A 26874-nucleotide genomic window follows, 5' to 3' on the forward strand; every position below is an offset into this window, starting at 1 on the left:
TGCATTTTATTAGTATAGATTGGCACATAGACTTATCTTGCTCCACTGGAAGAATCCTAACTCTCCTTTTTTTAAGTCAATGGGTAACTGGAAAAAATCAAATTCTCACTTAGAGGATCTGTGCAGAACTTTTTCAAAACCTGGCAGGATCTAGTCAATAACATTTTAGAATAAGCATTTAAAGCACTGAGGAAGCAAATACTTGCCCCATTTCTTTTTCTTCTCCATTTATCTTTATTCACTTATTAATTCATCTATTTACTGATTTTTACTAGCTTTAAGTTTTACTCTGCTGGCCATGCTCTCCTTCTTTTGGAAGAGTCGATTTGCTTTCGATCCTATATTTTTGTAAAACTTGATCTATTTGTATGGAATGTTGTGTGATTTCAATAAAATCAATAAAATTAAAAAAATAATAAAACGCTCTTCAATATTGAGTTAATAGTTCCACTGTAATGATGAATTGTGAAGGTGTTACAATCGCCAGTGGCATAAATAAAATTACCAGAAATACTAATTAATACAGTGAAAAGCTGATTTCTTGTTGTGGGTAACAATACTATGCTTGGGAATTCTTGAGTTGGTTTATGTGTGTGCTCCCTAAGTCTTCATGGCTTCTCTTCGTACTGCTCTGATTTTCCTATAACATTACCATAAATTTCTATGGAAGGCTAAAGGTCAATTTTAAAATGGTTCCTGGATGTGCGTGTGTGTGGGCCCAGTGGTAGAGTGATGCCCTCTGCCGGGTTGTTACTCATCTGAAAACCATGATGCTGAATTGGATTAGGCAATCTAAGTTGTAAATTTTTTCTAACTTTTATATTTTTGTTATACAAAAACTTCCTGAAAATAGAAAATGAAATTTGCAACACCAAACATAATAATGAAATATTGATTAGTCCAACAATTTATTTTTGGAGTTGAAGGTTAGTATTAACTTAAAAAAGACAGGGATTAGAATGGTCCATAAAAATGTTACTGATTAGTAATTGTACTTCATTTGAAGGAAAATAGCTTTGGCAAAATGAATTAATCAGTGTAACACCAGCACCCTTTTTCTTAGTACTATTGATTTTTACAATTGACATCAATAGAAGAAGGAAATTGTTACATTTAGTTGTCATGGCCTTCTTTTAAACATATTCTTCTGCAAATAACTGAATAGTAGAAGGGACCAATTTAGCCTTATTTGCAATCTAAAAGATTCCTTGTATACAATATAAAGAGCAAGCTCCACAACACCAGTCAAAGTGAAATTAATGTTTTTCATGGCTATCTGCTTGCAATTATTCTGAAATTCTACTTACTACATTAGAATAAGAACCATATGTTCTCTTTCTAATTATTTTTAAATACAAAGTGCAAATATGCAGTAAACTAAAGATAAATATATTGTATTCTTTTTAAAATATCATATTTACAATTTTTACTGTAAATACATTTACAGTATGTTACTTCAATTACTATTTACAAAAGAAACTCAAAACAAGAGTATGTTCAAAGTTTGTGCTGAGAAAAATTACCATATATCTCATTTTTAGGGGTTCTCCGATTGAACTAGAACCCACATCATAAACTACTTGCTAAAGTCTCTATTCATTAGTCCATTGTAAAAAAACAGTGTTTTTTTCTGTAGGTAATGATGAAAAAAGCTATTGCTCTCCAAAGGAACCGTCTTAGGCTTACAAAAGACTACTACATTTGTGTGTTATTAGTTTAAGTAGATTGAGTTAATGTGGCTTAGCTGAAGATCAGACCACAACTTTATGAGTAAAAAGTCAAGGAATTCACAAACTTTTGCTTGTAACAGCTTTTTTTCATTTTTAATCATTCATGTTGCACACATTCTACAGCTGTGACATATTTATCATAACACCTACAACACAATGCCACTTAAAAGTTAACATTCATCCATTCACTTAACTCTCATGATCCAGTTATAGGGAATAGCGGAGAGTCAAACCCAATGATGCCATTGTTTAGTGTTTTATTAACTAAGACACTCCCCTTTACTACAGTAGGTTAACTGAGCTTAGAGATTGGACTACACATTATTAGCTGGTAGCTGAGTCATGGCAACTGGACTTCTTTCTTGTTAGGTAGATATGTTTCACTGCTCATCCAAGCAGCTTCGTCAGTCTAAGGAATGTTGTTAACACTAGAATTACCAGAGCCTACGAAAAAACTCGTAATTCCGTCCCACCTTAAACTGCTTCTTAAATCCCTTCACACCTCTCCGCCAGCGCCCTTTGTCTTCTAAATGTGCTGATAAAGAGAAGCCGGCTATTCCATCCCCCCACCAATTTAGAACGTGCACGAACTTCTCTCAGCTCATGCCTTGATTGAGTATCTGGGAGTGAAGTGGAGTTTTAGAGTGAAATAATAGATCGTTGTTTGGAACACACGCATTTCATGTCTGTTCCGTTTCTACAGTAATCTGTGTCAACACATTGTTAAAACAGAAACTTTTTTATATTCTAGTAGTAGATGACAAAATGTAGGCATAAACTATATAATGTATGAAGCCTGAAGTCCAAATAGCAAAGAAACATTTTCACAAGAATAACACAATTGCACTTTTATTCAAACATATAACTGCAGAAACAAAAGCCGCCTTAACATGCGACATTGACACCACTTTACTGTAACTGACTCCGTGGCTCAATAGACTCAGCCCCGCTTGGGAATCAACGGGTCGCGGGTTCGATCCTGCGCCCCTCCGTTTTGAGAAGTAAACTGCTCTTGTCTTACTGTTTTAGAATAAAAGCATACATTTGATTTCAGTCTGTAACAGCCGGTGCAGTTTATGATCCTTGTAAAGGTTAGCTTTTTTTTATTCACTTTTCACTCTCTCAGTCGCGTTCAGAATCAATCCATACAACCCCATCTGACACGGCTGTTTTCACTAAAGACGCGCTATAGCTCTGCAGTGTACCACGATGCATACTAACGCACAATCACCCCCCCGGTTCTGACACACAAACGCTGGCGAAGCTGCCTTCTTCGTATCTCACCGTCACTTGCTTTTCGTTTTATTGAGTGTTCCTGCCAGTCCCCGCATGTTGCTGTATGCTTTTTCTTTGTACTACAGGACATGCAGAGGAAAGAATGGTAAAGACCAGTAACTTCGGCGCTATATGCAATCATCAGACACTCCCCATCTGCCCGTGTCGTTCAAGCACAGGAACATATATTGGTGTAAAAGTATAACAAAAGTGCACTTTTATTCAAGTGCACTTTTTCCATCGCCTTTTCCTGTAAGAAGCAGTGTACACACTTCTCTCTATCCAGCATACAGCAACATGCGGGACTGGCAGGAACACTCAATAAAACTGAATAAAAAGAAAATCAAGTGACGGTGAGATAAGAAGGCAGCTTCGCCAGCGCCTGTGTGTCAGAACCGGTGGGGGCGTTAGTATGCATCGTGGTACAACAGAGCTATAGCGCGCCTGTATTCTGTTTCTTTTGTACTCAGGGCACGCAGAGGAGAGAATAGTAAAGAGCAGTAAGTTCGGCGCTATATGCAATCATCAGACACTCCCCATCTGCCCGTTGTTTTGTTATACTTTTCAATACTTTTATACTGCTCAAACTGGCATGCTCAAAAAATACACGTGTAATGCCACGAAAAGTGCACGCAGACACTTCATTTCGCAAACAAAACAAGTGCACTTTTATTCAAAACTACCTGTATAACCGAAGAAAAAAGAAAGCAAGTTACAGTAGGCGATTGATACGACATCTTGCATGGTGCAATGCTAAGAAGTGCAGATTTTCATTCCGTGCTATATAAAATCATCACATTCAAATATTAACAGTTCCCACACACCCAAGGACCGTCCTTCCTACATTTACGACACGTGTACTTGTTGCCGTGTACACACCTCTCTGTGCTATGGTTTCTATTACACTGAATGAGCACCTGACACTGTACTTTCTTCCCTGGGGAAGGTCCCGATCAGAGAATTTCCAGTTCCTGCATAAATTCACACCCGATCTGACGCTGTTCGCTTTCAAATAATATTGCATTAGTGCGATTATATTTTCACATATATTGTCTCTTTCTTTCAGGTGTGTAATAGAAACCACAGCATAGAGAGAAGTGTGTACACTGCTTCTTACAGGAAAAGGCGATGGAAAAAGTGCACTTGAATAAAAGTGCACTTTTGTTATACTTTTACACCAATATATGTTCCTGTGTTTGAACGACACGGGCAGATGGGGAGTGTCTGATGATTGCATATAGCGCCGGTTACTGGTCTTTACCATTCTTTCCTCTGCATGTCCTGTAGTACAAAAGAAAAGCATACAGCAACATGCGGGACTGGCAGGAACACTCAATAAAACGAAAAGCAAGTGACGGTGAGATACGAAGAAGGCAGCTTCGCCAGCGTTTGTGTGTCAGAACCGGGGGGGGGTGATTGTGTGTTAGTATGCATCGTGGTACACTGCAGAGCTATAGCGTCTTTAGTGAAAACAGCCGTGTCAGATGGGGTTGTATGGATTGATTCTGAACGCGACTGAGAGAGTGAAAAGTGAATAAAAAAAAAAGCTAACCTTTACAAGGATCATAAATTGCACCGGCTGTTACAGACTGAAATCAAATGTATGCTTTTATTCTAAAACAGTAAGACAAGAGCAGTTTACTTCTCAAAACGGAGGGGCAGGATCGAACCCGACCCTTGATTCCCAAGCGGGGCTGAGTCTATTGAACCACGGAGTCAGTTACAGTAAACTGGTGTCAATGTCGCATGTTAAGGCGGCTTTTTGTTTCTGCAGTTATATGTTTGAATAAAAGTGCAATTGTGTTATTCTTGTGAAAATGTTTCTTTGCTATTTGGACTTCAGGCTTCATACATTATATAGTTTATGCCTACATTTTGTCATCTACTACTAGAATATAAAAAAGTTTCTGTTTTAACAATGTGTTGACACAGATTACTGTAGAAACGGAACAGACATGAAATGCGTGTGTTCCAAACAACGATCTATTATTTCCACTCTAAAACTCCACTTCACTCCCAGATACTCAATCAAGGCATGAGCTGAGAGAAGTTCGTGCACGTTCTAAATTGGTGGGGGGATGGAATAGCCGGCTTCTCTTTATCAGCACATTTAGAAGACAAAGGGCGCTGGCGGAGAGGTGTGAAGGGATTTAAGAAGAAGTTTAAGGTGGGACGGAATTACGAGTTTTTTCGTAGGCTCTGGTAATTCTAGTGTTAAAGACCACAAATTTTATCCTCCAGGTTAGTTTCACTTCACACCTGCCCTGATTAGGCTCGTTGAGTAAAACAAAGGAAGGGGGAGGTGTGGGTAGATGTAACTGTCACACCTTTTAACAGCCCCTCCTACCCCCATAGAGTGGGTCATTAAGAGTGGTCCATCTGGTGGAGGTGTGAGTTAGGCCTGATTAGCCTGGGGATGGATGAAAGGGCAGCCTAATAAATTGAAGACAGGACAACGGAACAGTCGGAGTCCCAGGATCAATGGAAGAACCTGGTTATTCCATACATGGCTGGTGTGTCCGAAAAGTTGAAAAGGATTTTTTGGAAAACATCACATACCTGCCCACTTCATACCCACTAACACACTGAGACAGACTCGTCCACCCCAAAGACTGGATACCGAAACAGAAGAGCAATGTGATATATGCCATTCAATGCAGTGAAGAGTGTCCTGAACTGTACGTTGGAGAGACCAAACAGCTGCTACACAGGAGGATGGCCCAGCACAGAAGGGGTAACACCTCGGGCCAGAATCACCTGTGTACCTCCATTTGAAGGACAAAGGACACTCATTTGAAGACATTGACGTCCAGATATTGGATAGAGAAGACAAGTGGTTTGAGAGAGGGGTGAGGGAAGCTTTACATGTGCAAATCAACAACCCCTCACTCAACAGAGGTGGAGGCCTTAGGCATAACCTGTCTTCAATTTATCAGGCTGCCCTTTCATCCATCCCCAGGAAAATCAGGCCCAATTCACACCTCCACCAGGTGGACCACTCTATGAGGGTGGGAGGGGCTGTTAAAAGGTGTGACAGTTACATCTACCCACACCTCCCCTTCCTTTGTTTTACTCAATGAGCCTATTCAGGGCAGGTGTGAAGTGAAACTAACCTGGAGGATACAATTTGTGGTCTCTAACAACATTCCTCAGACTTACGAAGCTGCTTGGATGAGTAGTGAAACGTATCTACCAAGTATATAACAAGAAAGAAGTCCAGTTGCCATGACTCAACTACCAGATAATTTCACGTGGATGACAGAGAATCTTCACAGACATACACATTATTAGCTAGCAGTTATGCAGAGCATTACACATAAATGGACAGAGCTTTTGGAAAGATCTTGATAGAGTATAAGGTTAAGTCACACCAACAGAAACATAAGGGACCACAACTTAAGGGTATGTATTGGATCACAAAACTTTCAGGAATTTACTCACATTTTTTTATTTGACCTGTGATTGTATGTGCATAGACTTATAAACTGACTTTTACCTCTGATCTGAATGCATTGTTAGAATGAGACAGGTACAGTGCAGTAAGTAATCCACGAAAACAGACCAGGCACATTATTCATTTTAGAATTTCAAAGCAAACTGAGGTTAATAAAGAATTGCATGGTGTTGATTATACTGATACAGCTATGTAAAGATACTGCTATTCTAACTACGTACTCCTTAAGTGCTTTAACTACGTGATAAACAGTTTTAGTACAATAAAATATTTCCACCCAAAATGAAAAAAATGAATATCAGAATATGTTGATATAGTTTGGAAATTATAACATCAATTCAATATTAAAAATAAACTCTTAATGCAGATGATTGTATGATTAATGGCATATCTGAAATAAAACACTAAGATGCCTGTCAGATGGACCCAAGTTTTACGCAAGCAATGGAATCTTGTGTGACTAAGCACAGTTTCCACAGTAACAGCAGCAGATGCTTATAACATCCTTCTTGCTGGTAAGCTGAAAACAGCAAATGATGTCAAACTGAATTTGTGACAAAAACTGTGTACTGAATATGCATTTGAACAATAAATATGATTCAGCTCTCTATTAATAGAATTACACTACTGGAGAACAGTTTTAGAACACCTCAGTTTTTCTTCAAATTTAGTCAGCTGAAATGCAATGAATGACCTAAAATGGTGAAAGGTAAGCAGTAAACTGCCAGGTTTAAAGTTAAAAGTTTAGGATAGCAGAAAGTGAAAAAAGGAAATTTCAGAATATTACAATCGGGCATCTTCAGTGAAAAACTAACTGGTTACAACCTACTGATGTTCTGCAGCAATTAAAGTAAACTTAGACTTAAATTAAGTTGAAGCAAATAATTCACACAGGTGTCCCAACTTCTATTATTTACTTAAAAACGCTATGTCTGTCTTAAAGTTGGAACAGACTGTGTTACTGCACCCTCTGAAGTAATACTTGAGACAATATTACACTGGTGTGATTGTGAATGATTACATTTGAACCGGAGGGGCACCAATGTGTTGGGGAACAGTATGAGTAGATTACTTGATGACTGTTCAAACCAGAGTATGGAGTTGGGTGTTGTTTAGGACAGGCCATGTTTAGAACAGTACATGAAGTAACAAACAATGTTGTATTATTAAAAATACATAGTAATGTAAATTATAGCACAACATTTAAATGCAAAGGTAAATTAAGTAACACATTAAAATAGCTTGTCTAAATGCCAAAAATATCAAAAATAAACAAGTGAGTTGTAGTTATATAACAGAAACCAGGCTAAATAACAAAAATGGGTATGAGTACAACATAACATGGCATACATTTTTTAGGAATGATAAGACAGAACGAAAAAAAGGAGGGGGATTACTGTTTCTGTCAAAAAAAATTTAAATACAAATCCTAATCAGTTAGACGATGAGCTCCATCTTAGTGACAATATGTGACTTCGCCTGGAAAGCATTAGGGAAAGAGGTCTAATTTTAAGAGTGTATTATAGACCACCCAATGCAGACAGTAATTTCAATGCACATCTTTTTGTAATATTAAAAAGGCATGTTTACAGAGGTATGTTATAGTCATGGGGGACTTTAACTACCTCAATATTAACTAGAATAATCTTTGTAATACATGCGTGATTAGGGGGCTGCGAGAACGTCCAATGACACGCGGAAACTCACCGGACGGGGATATGAGGCAGCATGCTAACATTTCTCTACTTGTTTTATTAGAAAGACTGAAGAGCAGAAGAAACCCAATGCGTAAGGTCTCCATTTCAAAACAAGTACAAACAAAGAAGCCCTTCCGCATTCCAGCCGTCCCCCTATGACACTTCAACCCGGTTGCCTTCCGATGACCTCATCTCTGTTCCTTCCCATCCACCACTGCGCATCAACTCCAATTTCCAGTCCATCTGCCATAAAAAGCAGCTGTCTTGTCATTTCCACTGACCTGAATGTATATGAAAATACGTCTTGTAAAAAAAGTATTATTCTGGTTCACTTGACAGTATATGCGGACGGTTCCCCAACCCTTAATCAGTCTCTTTGGTCTCTCTTTATCACAGATTGGCGTAGTCGGCAGGATTTACTGTTTGGAAAATGAGCAAAGAACAGGACCTGAATACGGTACTGGGTACCATGATGACGGAGCTCCGGACCCTGAAGCTTGAGGTAGCAGAAAGCTGAAGCAAGCTTGCTGAAGCCGCGGAGCAGCTGGCAGGGAAGGAGGTGGTACAGTTGGAGGTTGCCTGGCCTACCCCAAGTCCGTTAGTACCCCTGATGGAGTTAGACGACATTGAGTCATATCTGCTTGTATTCGAGAGAACGGCTTTGCGAAATCGCTGATCGAAGACAGTGTGGGCCCACATACTTGCGCTGTACCTTAAAGGTGACGCGCAGTGGGCCTATTACGATCTCCCTGAGAAGGAGGCTGCCGCCTATGACACTCTAAAATGGAAATATTTCAGCGCTATGGCATAACCTTGGGCTAGTAGGCGAGGCAGTGCTGGCATTGGAAATTTGATCTGGATCATCCAGCGAGAACCCAGGAATTTGAGATATGGGGCAAGCTGGGCCGATGGCTGCGGCTGGATGTAAACAACTCGTGGCAAATGTTAGAACAACTAGCCTGTGAAACCTTTGTCAATGCCATGCCCGATTACCTTGCACAGCAGGTCTGAAAGCATTTGTATAATGATATGAATGCCCTTTTGGAGGTAGTCGAACATCATCTGGCGGTAAACCGATCGGGGGGTCAGAACGACCTGCTCGCGAAGCCCGACAGGGACATGTCATTACTCCTGAGCTCACCCGTCGCACTCCGGAGTCTCCAGCTAAATCCTGAGAGAACGTCCCCAATCTTCCCCATTGTTTCAATTGTGGGGAGTTGGGGCACATCATCACCACCTGCCCCCTCACGGTTGAGCCTATGGACTGCACCTGGGCGAAAGGAGAGGGGTATTGTGCGCTGTCTAATCCCTTATCCATCTCTTATACAGGAGTGGTTTTGGTAAATGGGCAGAAGGTGGTGGCATTGCTTGATTCGGGGAGTAATATCTCCATTGTTGCTCACCGGTTTATCCTACCACGACAGTTTTTGAAGTGGAAGATAAGTGTAACTTGTGTCCACGGAGAGACCAGATTCTAAGTGTTCTATAACCTGGGAAGGTTTATGTAAAAGGCTAAAGGTAGCCATATTGCCAGATCCCCCCATTCGGGTTATATTAGGACGAGAACTGGTCTGAGAATAAAAGTGGTCAGGTATTAACCACTCCTAAATCAAGGTTGGGCCTAATAATGGACAGATCTTTAACTGCTAAGGCTGCCCCCACGCCGGCAACTAGTGATGACGTAGGCAGTCACGAGGTTGGACCTCCCCCTGGAACCATAGACCTGGATGTGCCCCCGGGACACAAGACTAGAGAAGAGACTTCACCCATGGAGGTCAACATAGATCCACTATCCACACTGGACCTCCAGTTGAAACTTATGCCATCATCTTTTAAACGTGAACAGTGGAATGACAAGTCCCTGAAGTTTGCCAAAAATGCAACTGTCTCCGTCGATGGGCAATCCACTCTTAGTCCTATACCACAAGGACCCCACTTTGTGCTTCAAAATGATCTGTTGTATCGGGTAGCCAAACATGAAGGCGATGCATGGATGCTGTTGCAAATCTCGTGGCCCTAACGGTGGGAGGTCTGTGAGCTAGCACATGCTCACCTCTTAGGTGTCCAACTGGAAACCAAAAAAATTTTTGAGAGAATTAAACTCTGATTCTTTTGGTCGGGAATAAACGAAGATGTTCGCTGGTTTAGTCAGTCTTGCCAAGAATGCCAACTCCGCCAGATTTAACGTAGGGACAATGCTCCTCTGGTTCCCTTTCCCCTGATTGACATTCCCTTTGAGAGGATTGGTATCGATCTAGTGGGTCCCCTACAGCCATTCCGCAAGGGGACACAAGTACATACTGGTCATGGTTGATTATGATACCTGGTTCCCAGAGGTCTGTTCCCTTACGCACAGCTAACACCTGAAATATCGCATGGGAACTTGTAGGTCTTTTTCACAAGTGGGGATCCCTAAAGAAGTCCTTACGGACCAGGGCACCCTCTTTACATCAGACACGTTCAGAGAGGTGGCCAAGTTACTCCTTATTAAGCATCTTAAGACGTCAGTGTATCACCCCAAGACTGACAGTATATGGGGACAGTTCCCCAACCCTTAATCTGTCACTTTGGTATCTCTTTATCACACCTTGCAAATAGCGGAGCATAAGAGCAGCAGTTTTTAGAAGTAATTAGTGACTGTTTTTTAACACCGTATGTTAAAGTAGCAACATGAGGGGAAGCCTGTCTAGATTTCGTATTTTCTAATAATCAGAATAGAGTTGAGGGTGTAGAGGTGATTCAACCGCTAGGGCCAAGTGACCATAATATGATACAGTTCACAGTGGTTTGGAAGAGTGCAGATGCAAAGACTAAAACTGTTAGGTTTAACTTTAGTAGGGCAAATTTTGTGCAGTTGTGGCAAAGTCTAAGGAGGATAGACTGAGATAAGCTTTTAAGTGTGGAGACAGTTGAGGATCAGTAGAAAAGGTTTAAAAACATTTTACATATGGTGCAGGACAGTTACCTACCCAAAGTTGGAATTATTGTGAATTTAAAAAAAACACTGCAGTGGGCTAATAAAGAGTTATAAAGGCAACAATTATAAAGGATATTAGGGAAGCTAAAAGGCACTTAGAGAGGAATGCAGCAGATAAGATGAAAGATGACCCAAAGATGACCCATCTTTTTGGAAAGATGACCCAAAAAGATGCTTCCACATGTGAGGAAGTACTATAGATAGCCTCCCATTGGTAAAAAGGACTACTAAGGAGGTACTGAGTGATTTAGAAATTGTAGGGTGAAAAGAAAACTGCTTAGATTTACAGAAATCAAACAAATCACCAGGAACAGATAATACTGTATTTACCCTTGAGTTATTAAAGAGGTTAGTGAGTATATATGAGTTATTAAAGAGGTTAGTGAGTATATATATATATATATATATATATATATATATATATATATATATATATATATATATATATATATATATATATATATATATATATAAAACACTTGACTAATATTTTTAGGAAGTCACTATGACCTGGTGAAATTTCGAAGGAGTGGAAAATGTCAGATATTATCCTGTTATATAAACAGCATAACCAAGCAATTCCAAGAAGCTGTAGGCTGTAAGCTTAACGTTTATTGCAGGAAAATTAAAGAAAGAGATTATTAAGGATTAGGACTGAGCAACACATGGCAAAAATCAGTCAGCATGGGTTTAGAAGAGGGAAGTCACATTTTACTAACATGCAGGGATTCTATGAGGAAGGATATGATCAAAGTGGAGCATATATTATTTATCCTGACTTTTAGAAAACATTTGATAAGGTTCCACATGAGAGGCAAAACTAAAAGAAGAACATCAAACTAAAAGAAGTGAGAGTTCCGGGTGTTGTTTGTAGATGGGTGCAAAATTGCTCAGACACCAGAAGCAGAGGGTTATTTATGGTGTGAGGAACCCTATCAGAATTGGCTGACGTTAAGAGTGGTGTTCAATGGAGATCAGTGCTAGGGCCACTGCTATTTTTAATATACAGTATATATATCTCTCTATTATAATACAAATCCTGGAAAGGAAAAGCAGGGCAACAATACGTGATCTTCTCAGAAGTTCTCGGAAGACACTTAAAAGACCCGCAAGACAAAACAATATCAAATAACACTCAGTCATGTAAAGGCACTTAGCACACACAGATCCTGTGCTCTCGGCACATATAAAGCATATAAGTACAATGCATTCTAGATGAAACTTCAACAACTAAGCGAAGAAGAAAGAGCAGCGTGGAGAAAAGACACCCAAAAGCATTGGAGAGAAAAAAAGGCAGATAAGAGATTATGAAAGTAGTGGAATTTGAAAGGCTCATACAAATGATGGCACGATACACATGAAGAGAAAGGTAAAGAATATGAAAGCAGTAAAATTCAAAAGTATTATAGCGTCCCAGCCAGGTTGAAGCCTTTTATGTTTTAAGTGACTGTTAGGTCCGATTGAAGGACGATGGAGTACAGCACGGAAGACTGATAGCCATGCAGCAGCAGCAGAAAGACAGCAGATGATCTGACGACACCTCCTTAGCATGCGTTCAGCCACACGCCCCCTGACAATGTGAGCAGCGTTATATGTCCTGAGAAAGAGATTTAACCCCGCCCGCGGCCGGAAATAAAGGACAAGTATTGTTTATACAACGTCACGCAAGACAAGGCAGTGAGACATCATCTAACCTAGCAGTTGTTGGATTGCTGTTGGCAGACATGCTTCATGTGCTCCCAGCTCTTAAAATAACGACAAGAGACAAGCAAAGCACACAGCTTGCCAGCAGCAAAAAGCCTGCAGATGATCAGAATGCTTCTCCTTAGTGTGCATTCAGCCAAAATAACCCTTGCCCCCCCCACCCCCTTCACAATGCAAGCGGCAGAGATGCAAAGTGGCAAAAGGACAGCTGCTGTACAGGCTTTGAAATGATCGGGCAGCGAGACAAGCAGAACAGGCAGCTCGCCAGCAGCAGCATGATAGCAGATGATCCGACGGCATCTCCTTTGCGTGCATTCAGCCCCAGCCCCTTCACAACGCGAGTAGCGTTATACATCCTGTGAGAAAGAGATGTAACCGTGCCCGGGGCCGGAAATAAAACATTGTTTTTACAGAAGTTTTAAAATAAAAGTGAAAATAATGCATATGTAACAATTCACATGAAACTAACAATCTCTTTAAATTGTATATCTTGTAAACCAAACCCAGGGGATAGGAATATAAGTAACAAGTAAAAAAATTTATGTGAACAACAAAATTAAGGAATGTTCACAGAGACTGACAGGACTAATAAGAAAAACAGGTAAACATAAAAGCATATTTGGCTGATATTAGAAAATAAACCCAAATAACATATCATTTCTTGATCTTTTCTTACAAGTTAGTGGTATTATATACCAATAAACTAAACAAGTCCAATATTGTGGATTTGAAACTAGAAGACTGTTATACATTAAATGTAAATTGTGACCTTTATAAGCCAGGGCATCATTTTAAACCTGTACATGCCATAGCCTACCTGTGGAACTTGGGTGTGAAGATGCCTGGGGTGAGAACAATCTCTAGACAGGACGATGATAATTTGGATATGATCTTTGTGCCTTTTAAAGGCCTCATACCCTTTTTCCTTTGCGACTGCAGTTGTATCATAACATACAGAAAATGCATAACAATTCAGAAAATGTGTCTCTCAAAGTAAATACAGTATAGCTGAAAGATTAGGACAAAGATTCTTGAAAGGTTTTAATGTTTAGCTTATACATTTATAATTATTAACAGTTTACATTTAGTTTAATTCTGTTTAATTTATGCATTAACATTTTAAAATAAAAATGATCATCTCAAGTACAAATCGTAGTATTCTAAATTTACAGAGAACTGTCATGACATGAATTTAATGCATTCTGTGTCTGTCACATTGTTTGGCACTAAATGTAGACAGTTTAAGAAGCACTTAGCTATTAACTTTGCTGTGATGGATTTTGAGAACACTTGTAAATTAATAACAGATCTAAAAATGGTATTTATAACGTTCTTAACGTTACTATGCTTTTACGAAATTCATGCAAGATCTATTACATACAAGTAAGCATTACCATCTCATTTCAGAAATTGGCCTTCCGGTCATGTTTCGTATTTCAAACTAAAATTGCCAACTACCTTTTATAGATTAACATCTGTATAAAGCGCAAGCAAAACATTTCGGACAATATACAGTATATTTCTGTAGGCATGTTGTATACAGTAGACCCCCATGAAGTCACGGTTCAGAGTTCGTGGCCTCAGTCACTTGCGGATTTTTCCTTGGAACCTAACTAATAATTGTTAGCGGAAACCGCAAATATCCTCTGTAATTTTTATGGCTTTTTTCGTGGCAATACCGTACTGTAGAGAGAACAGTAAGCAAGTGTAGAGAAAAGTGTGGGTAGGATGGTGAAAGTAGCCAATAGAATTTGAAACTGCAACTCCCAGCAGTCCCTGCAGTGGCTCTGATTGGTCTTCTGCTGAGGGTGCTGGGGCTGTTCAGGTCAAAGGATGTCAGTGCGGCTTTTAAAAAGGGGGCTGGTGACCAAAAGCAAAAAAAAAGTTTTTGTAATTTGTGTTTCAAGTTCCTGTCTGTCTGCCTTCTGTTGGGTTACCTGTACTTATTTATTTTGTCCTGGATCGTTTCATGTGTCTGGATTGTCTGCCATTTGCCTGTGTACATGAGGACTGTAAGTGGATTCAACGTCATCCTACAAAGAAAGAAGTGCCCCTGAACCCATCCACCCATCTTTATCATTTCAGGAACCACCGGTAGGACTATCGGTACATTCCCATTCAATGTGCGGATCTCTGGACTATCTATTTTCATCATTACATTTCATCCGTTGCCGTTTTTCATGAACTTTTCCATGATTTACTGTGAGTGTTTGTGCTTTGTTGTATTTAATGTGTAATCACCATAAGGGGAACAGGGGTGGTATCGTTGTTTTCTTATTTCATTTGTTTCATTACATTCTTTATTTTCTGTTTGATTACCAGTTTGCTTTGTTTTTGTCTCTGTTTGTGAGTGTGCACGGGTCGGGTCAAGGCTGGGTGCGTCCCTGGAATCTCCACCATAAAAATAAATAAATCGTCTTCTCGACGGTGTGAACTATGGCGGGTGTCCCTTGTGAGCAGGGGGGGCTGAACACACCCGTAGAAGACACAGACGCTCCTCAAAAACCCCGTCTTAAAAACACTGATAGATTACCTTCACATTGCTCCCTTACTTGCTGGGCTTACTTGCGTCTGCATATCACGCGACAGTACGCCAGTACGCTTACTTAAAAGCATGAACAGCACCTGTCTTTTTTGGCTGATTGCTTTGTTTCTCTCTCCTCCCCCAGACATTCTCTGCTCCTGTTGAGGGTTGTGCTCCCCTATGATATCTGTCTATTTTTTAATCAATAACTAACTGCATACTGAGCTCCTTTTATTTATGAAAGAGATATGTTTGTTTGAAGTATTTGAATAAAGTTCCTGTCTCTACAATCTCCTGTGTTTCTGTGCAATTCTGTGACCCAAGTGTGACACCCTGCAGTACTGCAGCCTCACTGTCCCTGGGATTGAGTCGCTGCACTAGACTAGCCTACAAGCATCAGCGCTTACCTCTGTGTGCTTGCGTGCAGCCAGTTCAAGTGCAATTGGCTCAGTGATTTACAGAGTTTCATCCATGGCATCAGTTGCACTTTGTACATATTGTTCCAGTAGTTTTTTAACTAGTTTTTACAGTTTATTAGCAGTGTGTAAAATGATCAGTGTTGCAGTAATTGTGATGCTCCTTGCATGAAAAAAAATGTGTTCCATTAAAATTTCACTTTTTCTTTGTGAATTGTGACATTTACTTAAAGTGCAGCAAAAAAGTATTTGGCGTCCAGGGATGCATTAACCCCCAAGTATGTGAAAGTTTAAGGGTTAAAGCCCCAAGATTATTGAACATTTGCTCTTTTGGCACTAAAGCTGTTTTGGTAAATGATATCATATTAAGTACAAAATCTGATCTGTGTCTTCTTACTGAAACCTGGCTTAGTAAATGTGACACTGTTCCCTAGCTGAGGCGTCACCAGATGGATACTGCTCCTTCATAAGTCTAGAGATTCTGGTCGAGGAGGAGGCCTTGGAATAATTCATTGTAACAAAATGCAAATCACTCCTAAAAATTTAGGCAACTTTACATCCTTTGAGGCATTCATTTTAAATATTAAAACAGATTCCAACACAATTATAGTGCTAGTCTACAGACCACCAGGGCCATATTCATTGTTCATGACTGAATTTAGCAACCTTCTGTCTGATTTGGCTATAAATTATGATCACGTAGTTCTGATGGGGATTTTAATGTACACATTGATGTGGAAACTGACACTTTTAGCAAATGTTTTACTTATTTGTTAAATTCAGTAGGATTTTGTCAGATTGTCAAAGGTCCAACTCATAATCATAACCACACATTAGATTTAATTATAACTTACAAAGTTGAAATTCAAAATTTAAATATTACTCCATTAAATGTAGTTATTTCTGATCACTTCTTAATTACATTTGATTTAGTTCTGCCCATGCCAACGCACTCGCAGATTAAAACAAAGACAGTGCGACATCTAGATTGTAATTCTGCTTCAAAATTTATAGATACCTTGAGTAAGTCGAGTGTAATTGTGGAAAACCATTTAGATCAGTTAACATCAGATGTAAACATGGAAAACAATTTAGATCAGCTAATATCACATTATAATGGGACCTTGAGAGATGCTCTGGACACAGTGGCTCCCCTAAAAACAAAAGTGATCAAAGCACATAGAAACTCTCCCTGGTTTAATGAAAATACTCGAGCTCTTAAATTAGAGTGTCGAAAACTGGAGCGCAGATGGAGAACAACAAAGCTACATGTCTTTCAAATTGCATGGACAGAGAGTGTAAATAAATATAAAAAGCCCTCTTTAAAGCTCGCTCAGAATACTATTCTACATTAATAGATAGCAATAATAAAAATCCTCGGTACTGTTTAGAACAGTGGCTAAATTAACAAATGGCAATTCAGATCAACAGTGCAAAATACCATCAGATATTAGCAGTACAGACTTTATGAACTTCTTCAATGAGAAAATTAAAAATCCCAGATCTCAGCATCACAGTACAAACCAAATACTAGCTTAGCAGACCCTGCCGCACATTGCATTCAGCACTTTAGTAATTTTAATCCTGTAACTCACCAGGAAGTCTTAACTTTAATTACTAAAATGAAGCCCACTACTTGTTCCCTAGATCCAGTGCCAACAAAACTAGTAAAAAGATGGATGGATGTTCTGTTGTTAGTCATTAGCACTATAACATAAGTAACACGATAATTATATTTGAATACTAACCCTCACCTATTCGGTTTCTTTTCTCAGTACCCAAATGTGGCAATTGGTGCCACGGCCCACCTGCCAAGTTGTTTGCCTGCCTATGGTAAAGTCATCCCTGATGGAGGATCACAGGAATCGTGGGAAAGAGGGGTCCTTTCATCGGAGCAACGTTTCAGCCGTGGCATGGCCAAATGGGGAGGCAGCTAGATGGATGAGGTCTCCAGGACTCTAAAAATATCCAAACCTAATTATGTCATATCATCTACTGTTAAACCGTACTTCTAAAATTATTATTATTATGCTGTCTTAAGGAATTGTTCTGTTCTGTATATTGTATTGTATTGACCCCCTACTTTTGACACCCACTGCACGCCCAACCTACCTGGAAAGGGGTCTCTCTTTGAACTGCCTTTCCCGAGGTTTCTTCCATTTTTCCCTACAAGGTTTCTATTGGGAGTTTTACCTTGTCTTCACAGAGAGTCAAGGCTGGGGGGCTGTCAAAAGGCAGGGCCTGTTAAAGCCCATTGCGGCACTTCCTGTGTGATTTTGGGCTATACACAAATAAACTGTATTGTATTGTATTGTATGCCACCGAAACGAGCTGCACTGTCTAAGGCTTCTGGCAATGAAAGCGTGCCTGCATGAATTACAGTACATATAGCGGTAACATCAGTATTTTACATTCTAGCACTGCGGGAGACATAGCAGTACAGTATACAGGTTTACCTTTACATTCTTTATTTTTAGGTAATGTATTAAGTCAAGTTTGAAATTAAATTAAAGCGTTTTGGGGGCATATTTAGGGTTTCAACTATGAAAATTGCATTTTTTAAACCAAATCCAAAAGTCACGGTTTTTCACAATTCGCCGGTGCTCTAGGAACGTAAACCCCGTAAATTTTGGGGGTGTACTGTAGTTCAGACTTCTGTTATTTTTTAAAAATAGCACTTAAATATATTAAGGAAGCCTGTATGTCATACACATTTTGCCACTGGCACAGTAGTACTTAATGTATCTAACTACTATTTTTAGTTGATACAAGATCAAAATATCACTTACCTGGTCCCAATTTTGCCACTGCATATAGGAGGTCATAATTAATTACAGGTGTGGCATCATCTGGTTGCTTCCATCCTATAGGTGGGGATGCTGGTGGAGAAATTAGGAACTGTTTAGGAGGTTGAGGAGGAGCCAAATGTAAGTTATCCCCATCTGTGCCTTGATTGGACACCTGTTGAATACAAAAGTATAAACATAAAGGATTCTCCAATAGAATTATTAATTGCAAATGGATATCATCACACACTGTTAGACAATAACATTTATAATTACCATATCCAAATGCATTGACTAGGTGGTTGAATACTTTCCATAAAATGCACATTATACATTATTTACACTTAATACTAGAATTACCAGAGCCTACGAAAAAACTCGTAGATCCGGCCCACCTTAAATCCCATCGCACCTCTCTGTCAGCATCTTTTGTCCAGTAAATGTGGCGATAAAGACAAGCAACAAGCAGCCTGCTATTCCATCCCCCCACCGCCGTAGAATGTGCACAAAGTTCTCCCAGCTCATGCCTTATCTGGGAGTGAAGTGCTGGAGTTTTAGAGTGGAAATAATAGATTGTTATTTGGAACACGTGCATTTCATGTGGGTTCCGTTCCTACAATAATCTGTGTAAATACATTGTTAAAACAGAAACGTTTTCATATTTTAGTACTAAATGACAAAATGTTGGTATAAACTATATAATGTATGAAGCCTGAAGTCCAAAGATCAAATAAACACTTTCACAAAAGGTTCAAGGATAAGACAACAGCTTCTGTGGCGTAGTAGTAAGATTTGCTGATTTGTAATTAAGAGTCCCCGGTTCGATCCCGACAGCCTTGTATATTTGCCATTTTCAGTTAATATTATGCAATAAACACATGCATTTGGTTTATGTCTGTAACAGCCAATGTACATTTATAGTACTTTAGTTATCTCAGTCACGATCACGATACATACTATGCCCTAGGGGTCTGACACAGTATAATATTCTTGCCTCATTTGTTTAACTGGTTTCTCTTTATCTACTTTTAGGACTTGAGTGAAAATATGATGATGTTTTAGGTCATATTTATGCTGAAATATAGAACATTCTAAAGGGTTCACAAATGAATTTGAAACTTCAAGATTTAAAATTCAGCTCCTCAGCTATTTGGCCATACACCACTTTCTTAAAAGTTTTATTATTAATCAGCTGTTACTGCTACAATTGCACTCAATAAATATACAATCCTACCGATAAAGTTACTTTACATCCATTTATAAGCCCTCGCTTTTAAATTTCCGATATTCATAAAATCTTGTCTAGTTATTTGACTTGAGTCACAGTATAATGTATATCACTACTGGAATGTAACTTAAACTTGCTTTAACTGAAAACATGTAGGGTGGCATGTTAGTGGGGCAGTTTACAATGCTGAGTAACCAGAGTTCAAATCACATGACTAGTTACAGACTAAGTGTAGTTTGTATATTCTCCTGATATCTGCGTGGAGTTCACCCCTGTTACTTTAGAGATTCCAAAAACATTTGATATGGATAGGTTGCTTCCTGTCTTTGGTTCAATGCTTTCAGGATAACCACCAGCACCCTGCTATCCTTAAACTGGATTAACTGGATTTTAGAAATTTATAATATGTTGTTTTAATGAAACAGATCATTGCAGCAGAGGTATAAAATATACAAGGGTAAATTAAAGGTAAAATCTGACTAAAACTAACATTCTATGTTTAAACACAGAGTGATCACATTTATAATTTATTAGGAAATATTAAAAGTTTATTGTTAACAGACTGTATCCTCTGGTAGTGAATGGTCGAAGAGTAAACATGGCACTCCAGTTGCATCTTTAGTAAAGAATGTGTTGTAAATTAGATTTTTTGTAATCAAAAAGAATCAGCCATGTCAAAAAAGTTTTGATTAAACATGACTGGGTAGGGCGGCACGATGGCACAGTGGGTAGCGCTGCTGCCTCGCAGTTAGGAGACCCGGGTTCACTTCCCGGGTCCTCCCTGCGTGGAGTTTGCATGTTCTCTCCGTGTCTGCATGGGTTTCCTCCCACAGTCCAAAGACATGCAGGTTAGGTGTATTGGCGATCCTAAATTGTGCTTGGTTGTGTGTGTGTGCGCACCCTGTGGTGGGCTGGCGCCCCGCCCAGGGTTTGTTTCCTGCCTTGCGCCCTGTGTTGGCTGGGATTGGCTCCAGCAGACCCCGTGACCCTGTAGTTAGGATATAGCAGGTTGGAGAATGGATGGATGACTGGGTAGGTTGTGATGATTCAGTGATTGACATTGCTGTCACAAAGCTAGCCTACTGGGTTCAGATCCCACTCCTGGGTATTGTCTGTTTGAATTTTTGTATGGGTACTCCAGTTTTAATCTGACATCTCAAAAGACATATACATAAGTTTAATTACTGAGTTCATACTGGCACCTATGTTGGTGTGTACATGACTGGGTTCTGCAACCATAACTCTTATGTTCAATAACGAAGATATTTTTCTGTACTGTGAGTAATGTTTCTAAAATGTTTTGATAAAGGCAATCCGGTACAGATTAAAGGCAAATCAGTCAATAATAGCAAAGACAGCATTGCACATGCAAAATTCACACAATTTTACATTAGCTCAGATGTCTATTATGAGAATCTTAATTCAAAGATAGAGTAATCTATGGGTTTATCAGAGAAGCATATACCAACCTCATACTGCCTACAATATATACTGGAATTCTGGGGGATGTGCCAGTAGGTCAGTAATGAGATAGTATCACATCTTTCATCTATGCTTTATGCTCAGTTTTACAAGCATCTGACAACGAGTGGTAATTTCCTGCACATCTTTAGTCATGTTGGAATTTGAATTGTACCATTTTATTTCTCCTAAATATTATAAACTTTAGTAGTGTTACCTCAGTTTGTTTGTTTTGTTGTTGTAAACGCAGCATTATCAGTAATGACTATTTTCTCAAACAACAATTTTACAGTAGAATACCCGTTTAATCTCACTTGGTACCTTATCCAGATATAATAAAATGCCAATAATTTCTTCATATCTTTTCATTGCACACAAAGCTCCAACCAGGACGACCATTATTTAGTAATAATTGCATGGTTTTAATTATGCATGCTAAGTGAAGCAATATTAAATGGGATCATGGATAAAGCTTATTTACCTGGGCAAAGTAGAGCTTTAGTTTCTTCCCCCTGAATTGTGTCTCATGAAGTTCTATCCGAGCTCTTGCAGCTGCCTTGGGATTACTGAAATTTATTCTCACACGTCTGAAGCTTTTAAAGAGCTGGAATGTCACATGGTTATCATAGGCAAGGAAAAGTGACTCAAACAAACCCTGGGGAAAAATGAATAAAACAATATTTTGTAACTATTAAAAATTCTTTAGGCTTGGAAATATCAAAATTTAACTATAATTAATCGTACTGGAAATCATTTCTCCTCATATGCTGTTGTCTCATTAGGAGTCCTACAAGGATCTATTTTAGGGCTTGCTTTCTTTTTTGATTTATATGTTACCTTTAGGATAGACAATTTTTCATTTCACTTCCTTTCTGTGAAACATAGCAATACATGTACTTTGAAGACATTTTTCAACTGTTTGAGGTAGATTAAAGGCTGGTTGGCAAATTACTTCCTCTAGCTGAATGAAAGTACATCTGTGGCAATCCTGTTTGGTCCACCTAAAAGTACAGTACTGCAAGAAAAAAAAGCCTACAGCACTTGGCAATAGATGTGAAATCACAGATTACAAATTTCGGAGTGATTTTTGATCTTGAAAAACAAGTACTCTCAGTCATCAAAGATAGCTTTTCTCAGCTTAGACTGATCTGTATGGTAAAGCAAAAATTGTGATTTACTGATTTAGAGAAAAAGTGGTCCATGTATTTATAACAATTTAGGTTATTGTAATTCTTTGTTTATGGGTATCAGTCAATCGTCTTTGCCAAGTCTGCCATTGATACAGAATGCTGTTGTCTGACATTAAGAAAAGAAGTCACATCACTATAGTTTTACCACTCTTTCATTGGCTGCCAATTCATTTTAGGATTCATTTTAAACTTATACTTTTTAGTTTTAAAGATTTTAATGGCTAGATTCCACCTTATACTGTTCACTTGCACTGCCAATGTTAACTACCAAGTCAGCTATTATTAGATGTGCCTTGATCTTGATTAAACAGTAAAGGGATTGTGCCTTTGCAGTAGCTGTATGTAGATTGTGGAACAGCCTAACCCTCAATATTAGAGCTGTTCCTTCTACTACTGTTTGTAAATGTAGACTTAAAACACATTTTTTTAATCAGCTTTACAGTCTATCAAGATGCATGGTTTTTTTTTTACTTTTTTGTTTTAACGTGGCTTTGCTGATTATCATACGGCTTGTAACTTTGTTGCCCCTTTCCTTGCCTTTTATCTTTTATATGTAAAGCACTTTGGTTAACAGAGAGTTGTTTTTACATGTGCTTTATAAATAAAATTTAATTGGTTGCTTTGCAATAGGATTTGTATGTGTCAAATATGTTCTATCTAGGAACAGCACATCTGTTGCCTTTCCAAAGCACTGCTAATTTATTTTTATGTACTTTCCATTAAGCATTTTTGAAAAACTGAGCTATTGCATATCTTTGGAACAGTTAAATTTACAAAAGTAACAGAACAGATAGGTATCTGAACAAACACAATGGGAAAGAACAGTGAATATATTACATACTGTTGTTATACTTAATGTTTTTGATTTGGACTTGAAATGGGAAACTGTATAGTCACCAATATTGATAGCTCAAGACAAATTAAAAGGATATAATGTTTTAAAGTTCAGTTTAACTGCTAGCCAAAAAAAAAGAGTAAAAAACAGTGGTTCTCTGGTTTGGCCTTTATCCCAACCAGTTCCATAAATTACTTTTACTTCTAACTGATCTATTTTTTAATTAGTTTGCCCTTCTTCTTCTATTATATTACATTTAGAAGTAATTCTAAGATGAATATTTTTTGACAAAGCTTTAAACAACTATCTTTCACCATTTTCTTTTTAGTTCACCTTTATTTCTGTTGAGCCACCTCCCTTACTAATACTGACCATTAGTGACAAGCAGTGCAGAAACAGGAGTAAATGACACTAAATGTTAAAAAGCAGCAGTTACTTCAGTGTTTTGTTCATTTGTGTCATAATTAGCTAATTAATTAATTAGATCAAATAGAAACACACCTGTCAAATGTATTTTTGAAACTGCTTAGAATGAAAACCTGCAGCCACAGCGGTACCCCCAGGACTGAATCTGAAAACCCTGATATAAAATATTTTCTATTAATGTGTAATTATTAAAGATACTAATGTTTCAAAAAAACAATTAAGTTATGTGTTCTTTGACCTTTTTGGTTGAAAATTGTGAAGATTTCTAAAAATGGTAACATTTTATAAAAATGCTCACTTCCTAGTTTTGTAAAGTTTATCACTGTGCTTAAATACCATATAACTTTAATTTCCCAACAACTTTCAGAAAACATCTGTAAGACCTTCTCCCTACATATCTGAAGTCTAAAATAGGCCACATTCCATTACAAATATGGGCAGAGAAAGAAAATTGAAACTGTTCAGCATAGCTTTCTAAAAATATCTGTTCTGCAAACTGCTGTACAATCAAAAGAACCAGGGGGTGCATTCCAAAAGGTAAAGTAAATACTGAAGAAACTGCCTTTAACAATGCACACTACTTAAACATTATTTCCAGAACAAAAACATACTCACAGCAATTTAAATTTGCCATTTTAAGAATTATGTCTGAGATTGGAACCCTGGAAGGTAAAATATAGAGGCTGCAACATAAATTGATGTGACTTCAATATTAAAACTCTTGTTAGTGATAAACATTATAAAAGATAGTGTATCGTTTCTATGAAACAACATAAAATAATAAACACAAAAACAATCGTTACAAAAACAGATTTTTTTAGCTTGAATCACATATCCCAAAATATATGCATTATTTTAATTCCCTGATATTAACTACTGAAATAAACTCATAATAAGTAAACTAATATATTTTGAAAAATAATACTGGTATGGAATTTGGAAAGACATTTACTTATAGTGAACTGTTTGTGAAACAAATTTCATGTGTGGGTGTGGGTGTGCCCTGTGGTGGTCTGGCACCCTGCCCGGGGTTTTTTCCTGCCTTGCGCCTTGTGTTGGCTGGGATTAGCTCCAGCAGACCTCCGTGACCCTGTGTTAGGATATAGCAGGTTGGACAATGGATGGATGGATGGAAGATTTCATGTGTAAGCTAAAATGGATGAATGAAATTCAGAAAACTCAACAAAATGCCAAAAAACAAATCATATTAACTCTTTATAAAATGCAGTTTTCTTCAGAAAGCATACATTTTATCAGTAAACGTATATATATAGACAGAAGTCGACAACATAATATAAACTCATTAAGTTGTCTTCCAAGCAGCTAGAGCTGTGTTATGAGTAAAGGGTGCAGAGGTCACCTCACATTTATTTGTAAAAAAAGAAGGCAACAAGAATCACGCAAAGGAAGAGATAGTGTTCAGGAAACAGGAAGAAAAACTGTGACAATCTCTGATGAAATTCAAGAAATACGGACTTATCTACGGAATGGTCAAGAGTGGATCACAAATAAACATAAAATATGTCAAAAATTGGTAACAGGTAGCTAACAGTAACCTCTATTAGAATATTATCCTAATCTTTTATTTGTCCTGCTTACTTGTGTAACTGCTATTTGCAGTATTAAAAGTGACAGGAGTTTTGAGTGTTTGCTTCATAGATATCAAAACAGTAGTATTTGCAGAATTGGGAGACAGCCATCTAACTGGGGTACGCTATGGGTGTACAATAAAGTTTAAAAATTCTCATGGTACATATGATAAAAGCAAACAATCCTAATCATCTTTAAAATACAGAAGTTGAATAGCTCAGGATAATGACGTATTAGAAGGTTTTGACAAAATAAGCTTGCAAACTATCAGTCATACACTACATTGTAATCAAATCCTATTTTGGAAGTACTATGAATGAGTAAAGAAACTCTGCTTCAAGCATTTACAAATTAGCTGTTGTTACCTGTATTGTAGCATAGGCTAAATGCTCGAATCCAAGCGTATATGGGTCCATCCTGGTGTGTAGGCTGTTGGTGACAATGTAAATCAGAAGGGTATGCTTGTGTGGTGCAAACTGGGTCCCTTGCTCTAAACAGATCAAACTGTGAATACTGCAGAAGTCTAAACATCATTGAAAATGAACTGTACCCTTTACAGCAGCAGGATACCCATCTGTGAATAGGATTATTTAGATCAATAATTCTCCATATCACAAGTCCTGGGAAGTTATGGGATTCTTCCAAGAACATGGCAGTTGATACTTAACACACAAATTTCCACCTTAATTATACACTTATAACAGAAGACAGGGTTTGAATGGCCAAAAGATTTTATCATTTGGGATAATATTAGTTTGCACTCAACCATTCTAGTCCTAGTAAATGTGCTTCTTCAAAACTCTTTACACAAACAAAATGACATTTGAGAAAAGCCACAGAGAGGAAAACAAGAGCTGCAGACTTCAGTAGCTGAGACTGGTATAAATGTGCATCACTCAACCATATTAAGAGCTCTGCATATCACTGGCCTGTATGGGGTGTGTGGGGTAAACTAAGCCATTATTAAAAGAAAGGGGAAAAAAAACAAGTGGAAGCATTTTTGCAAAAATCACAAAAGCATTCCTGAAAAAACATATGAGTGACCCAGCTGTGAAATGGGGAAAGGTTTTATGGTCAAATGAGACCATGATAGAGTGGTCAAGACCAACCAGTTTGGTTCAAATATAACACTGCCCACACCTCAAAAAGCACCATACCTACAGTGAAGTGTGTTGGTGGTAGCATTATGCTGTGTGTCTCTTTTTCATCAGCAAGAGCAGGACAACTGGTTAAAAAGTGAAGGAAAAACATAAATATCAATTGATCTGTTAATTATCATAAACCTTTGAAATGTTTTCAAGCATTTATCAAAAGAGCTGTTTAAACACAATATTAAAAAGAGTGGCTCTTGTGTCCCCTGAAACATTAACTGGAAAACAAACTTGCGAAAAGAAAAGCTGAATGTGTGTTACTACAATATGATATATTGTGGAGATTTATGTTAAATTATTTCTTATTTAATAATATATTTATTAGGTATTTTGAAATGCTGTTTTTGAATATACACTTAATTAAATTATGACATTAAAAAAACGATGATAGAACACAATTTGTTCTATTTATTAATACAGGTTGTTTCAA

The 26874-nt window shown here is 38.1% G+C and overlaps 1 protein-coding gene across 2 annotated transcripts in view; it reads right to left on the reverse strand.

Moving 5' to 3' along the window:
* Positions 1 to 26874, reverse strand: part of rcan2 (regulator of calcineurin 2) — a 167415-nt gene that overhangs the window by 12480 nt on the left and 128061 nt on the right. For both annotated transcript variants that reach the window (XM_039748940.1, XM_039748941.1), the window contains 2 exons: positions 21734 to 21907; positions 18567 to 18738 (listed from right to left, as the gene is read on the reverse strand). In XM_039748940.1, coding sequence (XP_039604874.1) covers positions 18567 to 18738; positions 21734 to 21907 — 346 coding nt within the window. The remainder of the gene's footprint in view (positions 1 to 18566; positions 18739 to 21733; positions 21908 to 26874) is intronic.

This window comes from Polypterus senegalus, chromosome 3 (genome assembly GCF_016835505.1).
Source record: "Polypterus senegalus isolate Bchr_013 chromosome 3, ASM1683550v1, whole genome shotgun sequence".
In the NCBI taxonomy this organism is placed as follows: Eukaryota; Metazoa; Chordata; class Cladistia; order Polypteriformes; family Polypteridae; genus Polypterus; species Polypterus senegalus.